Genomic DNA, 16,649 nt, shown 5'->3' on the forward strand with positions numbered 1-16,649 from the left:
CACATTTCCAGTAATAAAAGCCTGGTAAATTAAAGCACTTTGGGGACTTCGATCACCAATCTATTCAAGGACAAACTCGCCCACACAGAGCTACAGAAGAGTCATTTATTACTCCATTAGAAGAAATACAAAGATGGCAGAGAAACTGTGATCACATTAGTCCTCTGAAAATGTAGAAAGAATGGATGCTGCTCACACCAGGAAACTCCCCACGTCAAGGTAAACGGTGACTGTCAAGATAAGGGGAAACATCAATTAACATGCCTCGAGATATCCGGCAAGTTTAACTCCTAGGTTCACACATTAAGGCTCAATTTGCTACACCAGGGCTATTGGAAACATGAGACACTCAAAAGAATATTCCTTAAAGCAGGATTAACAAGTTCAGCACTTCAATGACTTTGTGATCAATGTCGTTATTCTTATTCTGGATATCAATGGAGATGCTCTGTAGTTGCGTCACAATTCTCCTAGCAACCATGGCTGACGTAATCTACTGGAAAACTGTGGGCGCACTAATAATAGCCACAGTCAAGATATAATAACTGAAGTAGAGGGCTTGTGCTGGACACATCAGCAGGTAAATAAGACCGTGATAGCAGACCAGAGGTGTGTACTCTGAGGCCAAATTAGTGGGTTAGCGAGTTTGGTTGGTTTCACATGCACACTAATAATCCACTATTATTCCAAATATGACAATATTCTGAACTTCACGCACGACGTGTAAACAGCACATTCCGTTTAGATATACGTCTCAATTGGGGTTTTACAACAGGTTGCAGAGGTTGTATAGAGATGACATGACAAAGACAGGTTTTTGGATATGTGCAAATATCCCAACACTGCTCTTTTCAGGAAGGAAAGAGGCTATGTTTGCATGATCGAACAAGTCCGTCACCAGTAAGCAAAGGAAAAAGCACAATCACGAGCAGCTCGAGGAGCTCCACTGTTCTGTATTTTGATTTGTAAAACAGCATGTTAGGGCACATTAATCAAAGCACGCAGAGCTGCATGTAAACAGAATTATCAGTGGAATACACATTTTCATTAGCCATGTAAACAACTTAGTAGGAATACGGTCATTTTTGGAAGAAGGGCAAAAACCAGAATATTTTGGCAATGTGATTGCTTTGAAGGTGGCTCTCTTTTACACTGGCTAGATCACCATGGCAACTTGTGCCGATGCTGACCTAACCTGGTCTGAAGCAGGTTATGTTTCAGATTGAAATCTTGTCACCATCAACTCTTTTGGGCATAGTCAATAGTTAATCTATGAGTGATAACAGATTCCCAGCTGAAGGAATATATTATATATACAAACTTGTTAAGCCACAATGTCACATTAGTGCCACCATTTTGTTTTATTTGCAGGGTTGTTGTTATTGTTGTTGTTGTTTGTAGTGTCCCCCCGATTATTTGCAACACTCTAAAATAGCCTATAGTCTTCTATAAAATCGCACATAGCATATGTGCATAATCCAGTCCTAAGTGCCACCCCCCTTAGTTACTGTTGCTAGGTCAGACAAATTTGGCAAAAAGAAACATGGTGACGTGGGTTGCGTTAAGCCGGGTGCCGCAGTGTTTATTAGATCTGGGAGTCAGGCAATATGGCTTCAAGAGGCCGACAGCAAGGTATGGGTATAACTGGAGGCTTTGACAAGCCAGCTAACACAACGAAAGTCTAGCTGTGTCAAACTTGCTTCGTAGTACACACCTCTGGTACTATAATTATAGGCTGACATGAAGAAATAGACTAAATGTTTACTGAGTATTTTTCTTTCAAAGCCAGTACAGAAATCAGTTCAGTATTTTGGAAAAATGCTAATTTTGCATAAGATGATGAGCAAAATTCAACACATAAGTAAATATGACGATGCAGCCAAGAGAGGTTAGTTTAGCTCAGCCCAGATTAGAATAAAGACTGGAATAAACACTACTCAAGATAATCCACAGACCTTGTTGTGAGCAGTTTCATGCAGGAACGAAACTTCATCCAGCAACCGTATCACTGCACAGAAGGAAGCGTGCATCTACTCATTGACGAGGGGCTCGTGCTCATGACAGTGCAAGATGTAAACATTAATGGCATCCTTTTGTCTGAGCTGTACCATTAGCTCAGTGGTGCAAGGTGAGGTAGCAGTAGATGCACACTTCCTTCTAGGCTGTGATGGAATTGGTGGGTGTAGTTAGGTAGAAAGAAAATAGCTCCTACATGAAACTGGATTATCTTGAGTAACCAGGTCATAGTTCCTGGAAAGAGACATTGCTGTTGAGTTTTTCAAAATGTATTTTTCGGCACTTTGGAGAGAACTAGAAGACAGACATCTTTACGGCCGACATCTCCAACTCTTGGCAACACGCACCAAAATAATCAAGACTGATAATTAGCACTACAGCTAAGATGATGAATATTTATTTTTACTTTTAGAGTGGACTATCCTTTTCAACATGAAGATACAGCTTTCAAGGTGCTGGTGGTTATATATATTTTTTTTCCAATTCTGAATGGAGCCAGGCTGGCTGTTTTTCTTGCTTCCAGTCTTCATGCTAAGCTAACTGTCTCCTGGTTGTAGATTCATATTTAAGGGACAGAAATGAGAGTGGTTTTGATCTTCTTGCCTAACTTTGGCCAAGAAAGTGACAGTATGTTTCCAAAAATTTCAAACTACTTCTTTAAATGTGTCTGCCATTAATCTTTGCTTCATCTGCATAAAAACTGTCAAGTGGATGATTTTTGTTGCCTTCAATTTAAACTTGTATTAAATACGTTTTTGGCTCTGGTGTTTTCTATTTGTTGTTGTGAGTTGCTGGTTGTTGAGGTTGTCAGACTTGTTGACCCTGTTTCCAGGATACCCTCCACTGTCTCTAGTATTGCTGAGTCTTTTCAGTCCATCTCTGGGATATTCACATGAAGTCTGATTAAGTTAGCAGAAGCTGAGGAAAAAAAGAAGCGAAGCATGGCGTACTAGTTGGATTTGCCCTGAGCTCCACACACCACAGACAACAACTAGCCAGCCAGTAAAATCTCTGGTTCACATGATCCAGAGGTCAAAAAAGGCCCGATGTCAAGCTTGACCACTAAGCGAAACCAAATCTCATAAATACGTTCATATTTCCTTCAGAGGATACAGTTTTCACTAATAAAGCAATCCACGTTGGATATAACACACATTCAAGTACTTCCATTTACTTTGAGGAACCGATATTTAATTTGAAGAACAATGAGAGCCACAGTTACACTGAGCTCTAGCAGTGGTGCCTCATTTGACGTGTGTGTGTGTGTGTGTGTGTGTGTGTGTGTGTGTGTGTGTGTGAGGCCCAGAGGTGCTGGGTGTCTGTGTCTGGAAAGTCCAGTCCTTGGTGCGTTCAAGTCCGGCCTACATTTGGTTTAGGAAATGAGCGCGACCGTTGTCCTCCAGGCGGCGGGTGAGGATCTCGCAGCCGGTCTCCGTCACCAGCAGGGTGTGTTCGAACTGAGCTGAGCGCTTCCCATCTCTGGTCACTGCCGTCCAGCCGTCAGGCCATGTCTCGTCTTGCCAGCCACCTGAGACATGACACACAAACACACACACAAATACACACGGCTTCAGCTTACACAGCATTAATTAAACAGAGTTGTGGAATCAAACACTTTAAGTCTGGCAATCTGAACCAGTGAGATAGAGTGGATTTTAATGACCTGTTTTAAAGCATGACTGGGTCTGCTGTATTACACCTTATTTAACCCCTTGTGAGCCAGTTAACAGTCTCAAATCCTTGTACCCGAGTCTAGGTTAAAGTGTAAAATAGTCTGACTCACCGGTTGTGGCTATAAACCTGCCACTGGTCAGCTATTTAAACTAACATTCTAACTTCTTTTGGCTATCTGTGTGTTGCCGTTTTGAAAATCCCCTTTGTTACAGGAAACAATAACACTCTGAGCTCAACACTTATGTTGAAAATGTTTTGATGAAGATTTGGATCATGCTACAAGGCATACCTCCTTTGCCGTCTCAGTGAATTGTTGCAAAGATCTACAACTAATAAAACAACTTGTAAACGCACCTCAGAAAAGCCCAGGCTCCGTCTGGCAGGACTCTAATACCCTGATTTCTCACACAGCCATCTGGAGTTGATTTGCCACATCTTTTTACCCTGGCACTGGCATGCACTAGTGACCCTGACTTCACCAGTTTACCAATCTGTTCCATTTTACACAAGCTAGAGCTACATAAAGCCAGCAAGTTGACCTCTATCTATTACTGTTTCTGTGGTATTTTCTTTTGCAGAGAATTTGCCATTTTAATGACCTTGCTCACCTCCCCACATGCAACTATTCCACCAAAATAACTTCCCAAACGACAACAGCTCCAAGACGACTGTGATTGGCTTAAAGAAATACAAACAAGTCATAGTATTTTTTTCCTCTATTTTGTCACTTTTACATTTAGTTTCACAAAGTGCGTAAAAGTGACAACATTTTTGACTTTCAGCATCACACTTGAATTACAAACTTTGTTTTAAGACAGTTCTAGTTTTGTTGCTGTCCTAGGAAATCAATGTATCTCAAATTTGGTTGGATAAACTGAAGACAAAAGTGTTCCTGTGCGGGTCGAGAACACACAATCTGCTCCTAAAGTCAAATAATCCATTTAAATGCACTGTGACAAAGCTGAAAACATTTTTCCTTGCCAATGAAAAGTTGACATTTTTGAGGTTCGTGGTTTTTAGCAATATTTTTGTCTGTTTTACTCTCTTTACTGCAATATTTGTTTTATAAAATTGCTACAACTTTGCTAATTGTTTAATTAAGGCCATTATATTATATTTCTACCAATTTCAATGATTATTATCTTTGTAATTATCATTGTTGTTGCTCGCATTATTGATACAAAAGGCAGTTCCACTCACCTTCACATATCATGGGTTCAATGGTGAACACGTGGCCAGGCTTCATAACTCCAACTGCTTTGTTTTCTGGGAAATGAATGGATATAGTAATCATCTTACTGTAGGAGAGCATGGAAAAAATTCAACAGTAACTTATGTATGATGGCGCGTGTGTGTGTGCGACTACTCACTGGCATAATGTGGCACATTGGGAGCAGTGTGGAAAAGTCTATGGATACCATGGCCACAGTAGCTCCGCACCACAGAGAAGCCGTTGGCCTGAGCGTGCTTCTGAATGATGTTACCTAATTCTCTGTAGCGTATGCCAGGCTTCACTGTAGAAAGGTAAGCACGGGGGTTACAGGCCTTGAAAATTTTACTGTAGTTTTTTAGTCTCATGGAGACTGAAATTCTGAGGCTAATATTGGTATTTGAGAGAGACAGAAACCTGATGATGTATTGCCAATATTTTATTTTACAAAAACTTGACCACCAAACAAGGACCCATCACAGAATTGTGACCACAGTTGCACCCATGTTATGGTGGTCTTACAGCCAACAACAACTATTTCACTGTTGCATATTTGCCAATGTCATTCATAAGAGTTCCCTCGAGCTGTGGTGCGTTCCTGTGATCTCGATCAATTGGTGTAAGATGGTCATAAAACTCAGTCAGTACATCTTAACTCAGTCTTTTCTCTTATATTAAACATGTTAAATATTATTTTAATTTTCTAGTCTTGGCGTATGCAAATAGTGAAGTTCAATGATGTGAACACTGTCAACAAGCAATAACCGTGCTCTCTCTAGCACCAAACAGGAAGCAGCAAACAGGCGACAAGTAAACATGGAGGACACTTCAGGAAAGTACACTTCTCTTGTGCTTTGGAAAAGGGAGAAAAATTGGTGGAGCTGTTGGGTGAACCAGTGTCCGAGTTTAATTCAACATGTATCTGATACTGATACACCAACCAGCACTTATTTTAGTTAGAAATCTTAATGTCTGAAACACTTCACCTCTCATTTTCCCAGTCTCCTCTCATTAAAAAAAGCTTAACCAACGGAGGCTGGCAGCGAGTTGAGGCAACAAATTCCAAAATATAGTTTGTACGCAAATACAGTTCATCTTTATCTTGTGTTTCTAGAATGATATGTTTTTTGCTTACACATAAGGAATTGTTAATATCTCATATTTCTTTATATATATAGTTTGGTGTAATATTTCACACCAGGAGTGAGAAATAACCTTAAACGGAATCTAGTTTTAAAAACCCACATTATCTTTCAATGTGAGAGGCTGTTACACTTTAGCTTTTTAAATGTCTTTTTGCAGTCTTCTAGTGTATGGTAGGGATTAGCTTAAAATCTGAGACTCAAAGTTCATTCTTGACCTTGGAAAACAGGTCAGGAGCAGAAAAGTAACTGTCAAAACCAATCTCAACTTGCTTTGAAATGTCAGTGCCCTCTGGTGGACAGATTATGTAATGGCAACACTGTTTCTACATTCTACACACGACTAAAATGCATCTTGTGCATTTCTTGTTACTTGACATATATGGCGATACCAGTATTTGATTATAACCCTTCTAGCCCAACAGCTATATAATAACGTAGGACTGCATAAAATTCTTATCAAAGTGCGGTGAAGGTGAGGGTGCTGCCATCACTCTGGCTGTGTAGTATTCTGTATGCATACATCTTCAGTAAAATGAAAGAAAATCAGGCTGGAGTTCCTACCTGAGTCGATGGCTTGCATAAGGCATTCATATGTGGTCTGAACCAGTTTCTTTGCTTCTTCATCCACCTCGCCGACGTAGAAGGTTTCATTGAGGTCACCATGGAAACCGTTGTGGTAAACGGTGATGTCCACTGTGCAAGAGTGAGATAGTTCATGCGTCAGAGCCGCTGTGTTACATGACAAACAAGATCCTATTATGTTTAACACAAAGACAGTGCTGATTTGAATAACCTGAAAAAAAACCCACTATGTATTGGGTGAACATTTTTATAAAATATAGACCCATTTGCATGGCCAAACAAAATGTCTCTTTTGGAAAATTGCTGATGAAATTGGAATTACTAGTGGGCAAACTGGGACTTTTCCTACTTGAGGAGAAATATAGAGAGCAGAGAACCTGACAAGCAAATCCCCACTGCTAAAGGTTAATGAAACAATTTGTCTTGTCGGACCACGCAGCAAGAGATGAGTTGTTGGCAAGTGCTCCATCAGATACTCTGAGGGGAGTGGCGGATGGAAGACATTGCCTTAGCAGAAATATTCATAAAGAAGCTAAAATTGGCCAAACTCCTGCTGACACCATTTCAAGATGCTGGTACAACCATTTGTCATGGAGGAGGCATCCTTTTTTTCCCCCCCACACACTCTCTTTAATAAAACATTCCTCCACATCCATACTTAGCTAAACTGTTCCCAGGACTTGGTCGGAAAATTGAGAACATGACAGCAGTGAGAAAGTTTTAATGAGGAAGATCAATGTTAGGTTTGTTGGGGGATTTTTAACATTCATACAAAGAAGAAAGTAAAAAAAATCATGCATCTCTTGCTGAAATGTATGATTTTTGCTACACTTCTGCCATGGCAGAGATTTGTAAATACTAGGGTCTGAAAATCATGTAATGTGCAGTGCGTTGACTTTACCGTTAAGGATATCTCCTTCTTGTAATGGTCTTCTGTCTGGGATGCCATGGCAGATGACTTCATTGACAGACGTGCAGCAGGATTTGGGGAAGTTGTAGTAGTTGAGAGGGGAGGGGTAGCAGTTCCTTGCTATGCAGGCCTGAAAACACAAAGCATGTTGGTTAAAGAGACAGTAGAGAAGCAACAAAAGAGGAAGACAAGAACGGTTGTATGTAAGAAGATGAGTGACCCTGTGCCCCTCATGTAGCAGCCTTACAAGTTAATGTAGTCCGTATGTGTACACAGTGATTCTACATCCTAATGCACATGGAATAATTTGGGGTTTGTGTAAAGCCTACTTTAAGTACGAGGACACAAAATTCTAGCCTTTATAACTTGTGTGTGTGTTCGTATAAACATACCAGATGTACAGCATGGTCGATTTCTTCTGTTGTGACACCAGGTTTCACCATCTCCGCTGCGATGTCCAGGACTTCTCGTGCCAGCTGCAAATAACATTCATGTCATTCAATGGAAAACTAAAAATACAAACCATGGCAACATCATAACAGCAACAGCAGTTTTTATTACCTTGCACACCACTCTCATGCCCTCAATGTCCTCAGGACACAGGATCTTGATCTGTGACGTCCCCTTCAGAAACTGCTCCGACTCAGATATCCCTGTGAAGGAAACAAGGACAGACAACTGGCATTATTCACATGTCAATGCTCAGCGAGGCAGAGGAGCTGACTTAAATAGGACCTTCTAAAGCAGCTCTAAGTCTATCAACTTTTAGACGCAGCGTCAGTTTGGACCATCACAGTCAGATTTGCAGACTTCTAATTGGATTAGTTTGTATATAAGTGACAGTTAACAAAAAGTTGTTTGGTGCCGAGAAGGAACAAACATCATCATCCTTCTGTTATTTTGCAGTTACACAATAACTGGTGCAATATCAAGTGGATGGATTATATTAAGCCACTGAATCCACCTGTATTATTATCTTTTACCTTCTGTGGTGTCTGACTCCTGGCAGCTTCAACAGAGTACACGATTAATACAACTCCAGACCATGAGTACATTAGAGAAGATTTTGTTTTCACTGATTAATCAGAAGAAGAAAAAAAAAAACACTCTCTCTATCAACATCTACACGCAGCATAAGCTATGTCTAAGACTGGGTTGAATATCAAGTCAGTGTTCGGTTTTGTCAATATCGCTCAGTGATTTTTGTGAAGTTAAAGGGTAACTTCTGTATTTGGGACCCTATTTTCCCCTGGCTCTATGTCTAAATGACAAATAGAGACTATGATTTTTTTAGCTGGTCCAGTGCTGAATGAGAGCGCTGGAGCCGGCAGCAGCGTAACAGGCTGCATTGTCACCACTTGGGGCATTTGTGCACCGTGAATGCACATCCACTAATAGTGCTTGTTTTTGCCACTGATGGGCTCAGATTGTTATTTTTATGAGTTTGACAACTTCTGGAAAGGATACCTACAGAGATAGACCTTTCTATTAAAGACTCTTTTTCAAACAAAACAAAACAAAACAAAAAAAAAAAAACAGAAAGAGCCCTGATATCACCATCGCCAAACCCACCAGACTCCATTTAAATAAACAGTAATTTTAGCATGTACAGAGCCAGCATCTTTTTTTTACATCTACATGGATGAATTAAGGGTTTCTTTCAACCAAACCAGAGCTGACTGATTGTTGTAACAGTGGAAAGTGAGTTTAACTTTGTTTCTGTCAACTTTGAATGAAGTATGTTTTACAATCATAAAATTACTGTTTATTTAAATGGAGTCTGGTGGGTTTGGCGATAGAGACTTCAGGGCTGTTTCTGGATCCCAAAAGGATCTCAAATAGGTCTATCTCTGTAGGGAACCTCCTCATAATGCTGTCAGACACAAGATAATAAACTGAACCTGTCAGTGGCAAAAACAAACAGTTTTAGAGGATGTAACATGACAGTGCCCAATTGCCCATTAGCATTGCATTGCAATCTGTTTGGCTGCTGCTGGCTCTTATTACTGGACAAGTTCCAAAAAATTTTTTGTTCCCATTAGTCATTCAGACACAAAATACAAGAAAAAAGGGTCTAGATTGAAATACTGACGTAACCCTTTAAATCTTCACTGGGATCAAATTTGAACAATAAAAGAAAATCACATAAATGGTTGCTTTCAAACCAGTGACCAAAATTCCAAATTTAAAAAAGGAACTTAAATAATTCCACAAACATGTTTTTTTATTTAACATGTTGAGTCTGCATAATTTCTCACCCTTACAGACTGCACAGCACTTTTTCAAAATAACCAGAAATATAAAAGACTGCCTTTTGGTCTGATCTTGTTTCACAGCTGTGGAACTCCTTGCTGTTAGATTGCTCCAGGCAGCCGATGTTGATATCGTCTTTGAAATCTCTTATCAAACCTCATCTTCAACGTAAGCCCTTTTTCTAATGGTTCATACATTAAAAAATTCTTTTGTTATGCCATTCTTTCAACTTAAATCCCAATTTTCCAACAAACATCAAAGCGTTTACAGTGCTATGGTACTATGGACAACTAGCTGCTCTTGCACAGAATAAGCTACAGCATCAGCACCTGAGCAGAGGCAGACTCTAATGACACTCACACTGTCGACTCCAAGGAACAGAGCGGACTGTTACTGTTATATGGAGACAAATAGGGGCTGGGGGGGTGTAGTGCTGTCATCTTGGCAACACATACTCGCAATTTAACTACAGATTAAACAAGATTATATAATTCTTAGACTGAGAAGCACATCAGGATGGTATATACATGGATGTTGTTCAATGCAATGGAGTCATCAACAATTCACTAATCTATAATTTATCAACTCAACAAGATGATTGCTCGACGAACATGAACAGTTGCCTAGCAACACAGACTTTAGACAGGTTTGTGTACAAGTCAAATACGGACCTCCTGAGCTGCAGAGCTGACAGTGTGAGCGCACCAATCAATTAGACTTACTTACGCTTTGATACAGCTGCTCAGAGAGGAAGAAAAGTGTGAGAGAATTACAGCATGCACATTATGATGTCTTCATAATGATACATCCTTAGTGGTTTTCCAGAGGTTATAATAACCATTTTATGTTTTATTTAAAAATAAAAACAGTTCCAGATTTGACTTCAGCTCAGTAACAGTGCCAAGTTAAAAAAAACATTAGCCTGTTTCACCTCAATGTGAGGAAGACAAAGGTAATAACTGGTCCCCCCCTCACCTCAGCACCCCATTCTCATCAACAGCCAAACAGTTGCAATGGTTGACAGTAGGGCTGAAATGATTCATCAAGCAACTTGAGTAATTCAATAACTAAAAATCATTGATTCAAATTATTTGCATCGATGCTTTGTTTAATCAATATAACTACATACAGCACTGTGTTTCACATGGATGATTATTACTGTGGCACAACGTGCTTATGCTGTGGACACATGACTTGAAAAGATATCTCAAAATAGAAGATGTGATCTGATTGCGTGGACAGCAAAATGTGAGGGGCAAAGAGAAGAAACAGGCCAGAGAGAATGAAGGGAAGTGTCCAAATTTCGTGATCCTTTCAAGATGAAACAAAACTAAAAACTTTGTACAATGTATCTGTTGCAAAACCAAACTAGCTCACCATAATAGCATAAAGTCAGTGCTTTTGCATCTCAGCAGAAAACATGCAATCTACACATCCAGTCTACTGAGCAGACCCGAGACAAGGTAACATTAACATTTGCATTTAACATGAATCAATATAATTGGCAGAATATCTGTGGTATCTTACTAAAATAACTGATTGCTGCAGCCATAGGTGACAGTTTCAAACACCTCTGAGGAATGCTGGACAAAAGACTCAGCTCTGACATCCAAAAGGGGGCCACAAAAGCATAAAGGACTTTGCTGCATTCAGCCCATACTACTGAACTCTTCCACCTGCTTCTTTATCACGTTATCTGCTACTAATAGGGCCAAATCACATGCATAACCAACACCGCTGCCAGGATAATTGGTCTCCTCACACCCCAACCTTGCAGAGCTAAACTGCAAGCATTCCAACCTCAACAGGACAGGACATCACACACCCACTCAATCACCACTTTACCCTACTGTCCTCCGGGTGCAGGAACAGAGCATTGAGGTGCAGAGGGGCTCGCTTTGGGAAAAGCCTGATCAGTGCAGCCATAGCTGCCTTGAACGATAGGCCTCGCTGCACAAGCCTGAGTGCGTTCTGTTGTCTGTTACTGCATGTTGTTATCATGTGCTGTTTTTTATATACTGTTGTAATTGCATGTTGTTACAGTGTGCTGATATATATGCTGGTGTCTGATGGGTACAGTGCAGTGAAAAGGAATTTCCCCTTGGGGACAATAAAGTCTAAAGTCTAACAATTGTGCTTCAGTCCCTGAGAAGGCATCACAGGAGAATGAGAAGAGACTGTAACCATGACTACCTGAGTATGGATCTATGCAGTCAGATGACAAGGATGTGGAGGTTGCCATGGTTGCGCAGGAAATGAATGACTTGTCCAGAGAAACAGACATAAATAAGTCAGGTTATAATTAAAGGTGTCTAATAATTAACACGAAAGCAGCAAACTGGTCATGAAAACATAGCGTGACTCCCGACCTGCCGGAAGATTGACTGTTTCCTGCAATGAAACTGAAACCACTTGTGGCAAGAGATACGAGATATTACTGGGCTGTTTAACAAAGAAAAATCATTTCCAGTTTACGGTTTAAAATGTCAGCCTTGAAAGTAATGTCATCGGGAGATAGGGAACTACGCAAAATTCTTAATTGTTAAAATACTTTAACTTTTTTTTCCCCATTGTAAAACTGAATCAAAATTAAGTCAGTGAAATGGTATTACTACTGCCAGTCACACTGAGAGTACACACCTCATTTTGCACCTGTATTCAGCTTTTAGCCACTCGCTCAAACCACATAGTAAGGATGGAATTGTGTGACCTTATTCACAAATAGCTTTACATTATATATATATTAACATTATATGTTCTATCATGTTTTCTTTTTTACTTTGTTTCCTTTTAAGAGGAAAACCAGACGTTCCATGATATAACCTGGTGACAAAACAGGGTTTAAGACGTTAGTAGTGAGCAGCTATTACTCTCGTAGTCGTTACAAAACTTGTACAACTGATGGTCTCGTTCTTCACTAATTTCTCTGTCTTCAGTTTATGCTACAGGGCTGCAGACGCTCTGACCGTCCTGTTTGTACAGAGTTCTCTAGCCTACAGCACAAGACATATCAGCCTATCTGGGTATTCATGCAAAAAGTTACATAAAGCATGCATGGATGGCTGCTTTGTCTACCATTGTAACACACTGAGACGGGCCTTCAACAGCTTGCAGCTCAGAATGTGCATTCATATGTTGGCAGATCTATGCCACCAATGGCTAACTGTTATGTTGAAGTGATATAAAGAATCTGTGGATCTTAGGGGGGGTCATTAGGCACTCTTCACTCTGCCAGTAGGCAAAAATTAGATTGATTCTCACTCAGGATTGTACAAAATTCTTCCAATCTTCCACCAATAACTATACATTTATATGAGTAGCAGCAAGGATGTGTAAAAAATAATTACTTAAGAATCACTATTCTCATCTGCTTTGGATCCGAACTGACTTACATATACCACGTAAAACCAGATAACAGTATATTGATGGTAAGAAAAAGGCAAAACCCAACCCTGCAGGAACAGCACATCAACCAGTCGTCCAAAGAAGGCGGGCTTTAGGATGTATTTTAGATTCAATGACTGACAGTGTAAATGTTGCAGGGCAACTTTGCCAGTGGAATAAGGTTGAACTGGACAAGCGGCAACCTCTGGGGCTGAAAAATGAAGTCAAAATGGAAGAGTCAATATCTGCAGTTCCTCTAATGGCCACTGGAGGCTGGCTCCAAAAGCCAGTCAGTCCCCATAGACCCCCATGTTGAAAGATCCGAGGTACCCAATTTTCTGCCTTGTAGGGTAGACATATTGGCCCCGCACGTACGACCCACTGGCGGTGGATAAACAGGAAACAGCTGATAGCAGGAATTAGTGAGCAGCTAGTAGCAAGAGCGAAACACAAACCTGACAAACACTACAGTAAAGATGAGCAACTGGGGAGACGAGGAATTGTGCACCCTCCTTGCCCTCGCAAACGAAGAGGCCATTAACCGTCAAATGACAGGGATGGTGAAGAACGGGCCAACTTATGAGAGAATCGCTGAAGGACTGACCAGCTGTGGCTTCCCTTGGAGTACGTCACTGTTTACGTCACATGCTGAACTACACATTTTGTTACTTGCTCACGCCCCTCATTGCCCCGAAAAAGGCGCATTCTGTATAAACAAAAGTAGGCAGGTGGCATTTTGCTGCACTCTCTGATTTTGTTTTTATACTGCCAATGCTGAATGAAGACTGATTGAGCTCTCCTGCAAATCTGCACAATTCCTTTTTTAAAAAGGCTAAAGAAATACACACAAAGCTAAAATTGCATCTTTCTGCATTTTTCCATGTCAAAAACAAAGTTTCAAAGAAGATACCAAAGCCTCCCAAGTGAAGGATGAACAAGTGTGATCAACTAAAACATATTTCCTTGAGAAAAAAGCATAGTTACCTCGGGGATGATCAGCATAGTCAGGTCTTTGGATGTCACCGGGAATGGGCCTCATGGGAGTCTACACCAGGGGCAAGGAAAAGGACAGAAATGTTGTAGAATTCACATAAACCAGCAGAAGGATGAGGAAATACTTGAAGCAAGCTACAATTTTTAACATTTCCTGTTATCCTCTGTCCAATTCTTTTTTCCCTGGTGCCATCCTCCATTCTTTTTAGGAGGCCATTTGGTGTAACACAATATTTTGACACATCCAAAACAAATATACGCTGACACATTTCAGTGTATGACCCTGTTTTGGATTTTTCCATGGTTTGAAATATATGGTGTGGTGTGTAGCACTGACTGTTAATCATCTCTGCTTACGAGAGTTAATGTAATATCCAAAGCCTGAAACCAGTCTGTATACTGACACCCTTTCAGCACAATTATGTCACAAGGGAAAAATTGACATTTAAAAAATGTGGTAAATCAGTTTAGCACCACTCAGTACAACCAACTGGAGACAAAAAGGGTGGCACTGTTTATGCATGCCTGCACTTGAGTCTTCTTTCAATTTTTTAATTAATAAATCAGACATGACAAAGTATGTACAATTATAGAGTTTTTTGAAAAGGAAGAAATTACCAGTGGATAGTGAGGGTGTAGTTTTCCTGTGTAGCGGTAGCCTGGCCATGGGTCTGTGTTGATGTCCTTCTCCACACAGTTCTTAGACTCATTCAGGTTCTTGTCCTCCTCTGACAAAACACAGCACAAAGTATCTGAAGCATCTGGCAACACAGTGTCAGTTCACAGTCCAGGGAAAACATCACACCATGTGTAAGGTTTAATTGTTGAAAGCCTATTAACCAAAACAACATGCATGTTATTCATATACTCTAAATGAGTCCAACAGAGATGTTAACAAAGTACAGAAGTGACAATGACCCGTAATACGTACTTGCTTTTTTGTGCAGCAACTTGTGAGACACCCAGCTCCCTTTGAAACATTCCTGGAAAAAAAGACAATCTCTAAGTTGGGGTGCACAATGATAGACAGACTGACCTATGCATTTTTATTACTCACACAGTGCAAACTGTGCTTGAAAGTGCGCTTAACTAATGGCTGACAATCACATGCCTGGTCACTTACTTTGTGCTGATTAAAACCTGACTGCTTGGCCAACAGATATTGCACCATATAAAGTGCCATAAAAGTCCAGCCTTTCATATATATGTCTGTATGAATCCTGGCATAATTGCTCTACCATGTATTGCTAATTTCAATGGCGTTTGTGCCTTTACTGGACAGTCAGTCAACAGCAGAGCGGGGGAGAGACAGGAAATATAGAAAGCAGGGTCCAGTTGCACAGCCAAAAAATGCAATCACAGCAAAGATCTCTGGGGTCAAATACCATGGCAGCGCAAGATAATTTAAACTGCCAGCCTACCCAACTATTTATAAAGCTTTTGACTCAGAGAATCGCAGAGCGCTTACACAGAGAGTGACTGCTGTAGTTTAATGTGTAGTTTTTTCTGGTATAGACCTTTTCCAAAATAGTGTGTGGTGCAAAAAAAGTAGCCCTACAGAAGCATGCAAAAACTTTAACACCATAATACCAACTCTTACATGTGATTCACATGACTTGTTACAAGCTATCTTAGTACCTGAGTGAAAAACAACTGTATGAGTCTGTCAGTAATAAAAGTTAAAGCAAAGTCCTGCTCAGCTGAACATCTGTAGCTGAGAGTAGCTACTGTTAAGCTCCCAAGGGCTTCAGCCATGTATGAGGTTTTGTCTGTGACAAATCCATCTCTAAACTGACAGATTTGTGAATGGGCTTTGGTTTCGCTGGAGAGTGCGAGGGTCAAACACTGTGACACCAAACGCTTCATCACGCAACATTAACTCTGTGGCACTTCACTACTCATCCTTACTTGCAGTAATTTGCATTACTAGAACACCTGGTTCCTACACATTCATTACTTCATACAGTTTTACGCTGTCAGCAAAAACAACTTCACAATATGGGCTTTTCAATTTAAGCAGGGACGGTGTATGACTTAAGCTAATCAACCAAGTTAGCTAGCTGACAAACTCTCGGCCTACAGTTACCGGTACACTATCAGTTTCAATTACTGACTGCATTATTCATCCTCTGCAATCTGTGTAACATTACACAGCCAGCAGGCATCAGTTAACATTAAGCAAATGCATTATTAGCGGTTTACAAAGCACCTACACATGTCTACCTAGCTTGACAGCTAGCAGCCTCGTGATGACACAGAGGGCCTAGTTGTGTGGCTACAGCCGAGGTTTAAAGCGGACAAGCCGAAAAAGCAGCAGTACCTGTGAACAGAAATAGGAGCCTTGAATACCAAGCTTGATACATGTTGGGCACTGAAGTTTGGCGTCCTTGTTGCAGCCCTCCGTCTCACACTCCCTTCTAGCCTCGGTGCTCGCCATGCCTTCGTCTGCAAGAGGGGTGGAGTCGCGGAGAAGCAGCCAGCC

General features: G+C 40.6%; 1 protein-coding gene across 1 annotated transcript; it reads right to left on the reverse strand.

Annotated features, from left to right (window-relative positions):
• Positions 1–91: 91 nt before the first annotated feature.
• Positions 92–16,645, reverse strand: metap1 (methionyl aminopeptidase 1). The gene is made up of 11 exons (XM_049595383.1): positions 16,488–16,645; positions 15,099–15,150; positions 14,786–14,895; positions 14,159–14,219; positions 8,099–8,190; positions 7,930–8,013; positions 7,529–7,667; positions 6,607–6,738; positions 5,061–5,204; positions 4,891–4,956; positions 92–3,544 (listed from the first exon to the last, which is right to left on the reverse strand). Exons 1-11 carry the CDS (start codon positions 16,602–16,604, stop codon positions 3,378–3,380), a joined length of 1,164 nt encoding a protein of 387 aa, XP_049451340.1. The 5' UTR covers positions 16,605–16,645; the 3' UTR covers positions 92–3,377.
• Positions 16,646–16,649: the final 4 nt, after the last annotated feature.

Source organism: Epinephelus fuscoguttatus, linkage group LG14 (genome assembly GCF_011397635.1).
Source record: "Epinephelus fuscoguttatus linkage group LG14, E.fuscoguttatus.final_Chr_v1".
Classification (NCBI taxonomy): domain Eukaryota; kingdom Metazoa; phylum Chordata; class Actinopteri; order Perciformes; family Serranidae; genus Epinephelus; species Epinephelus fuscoguttatus.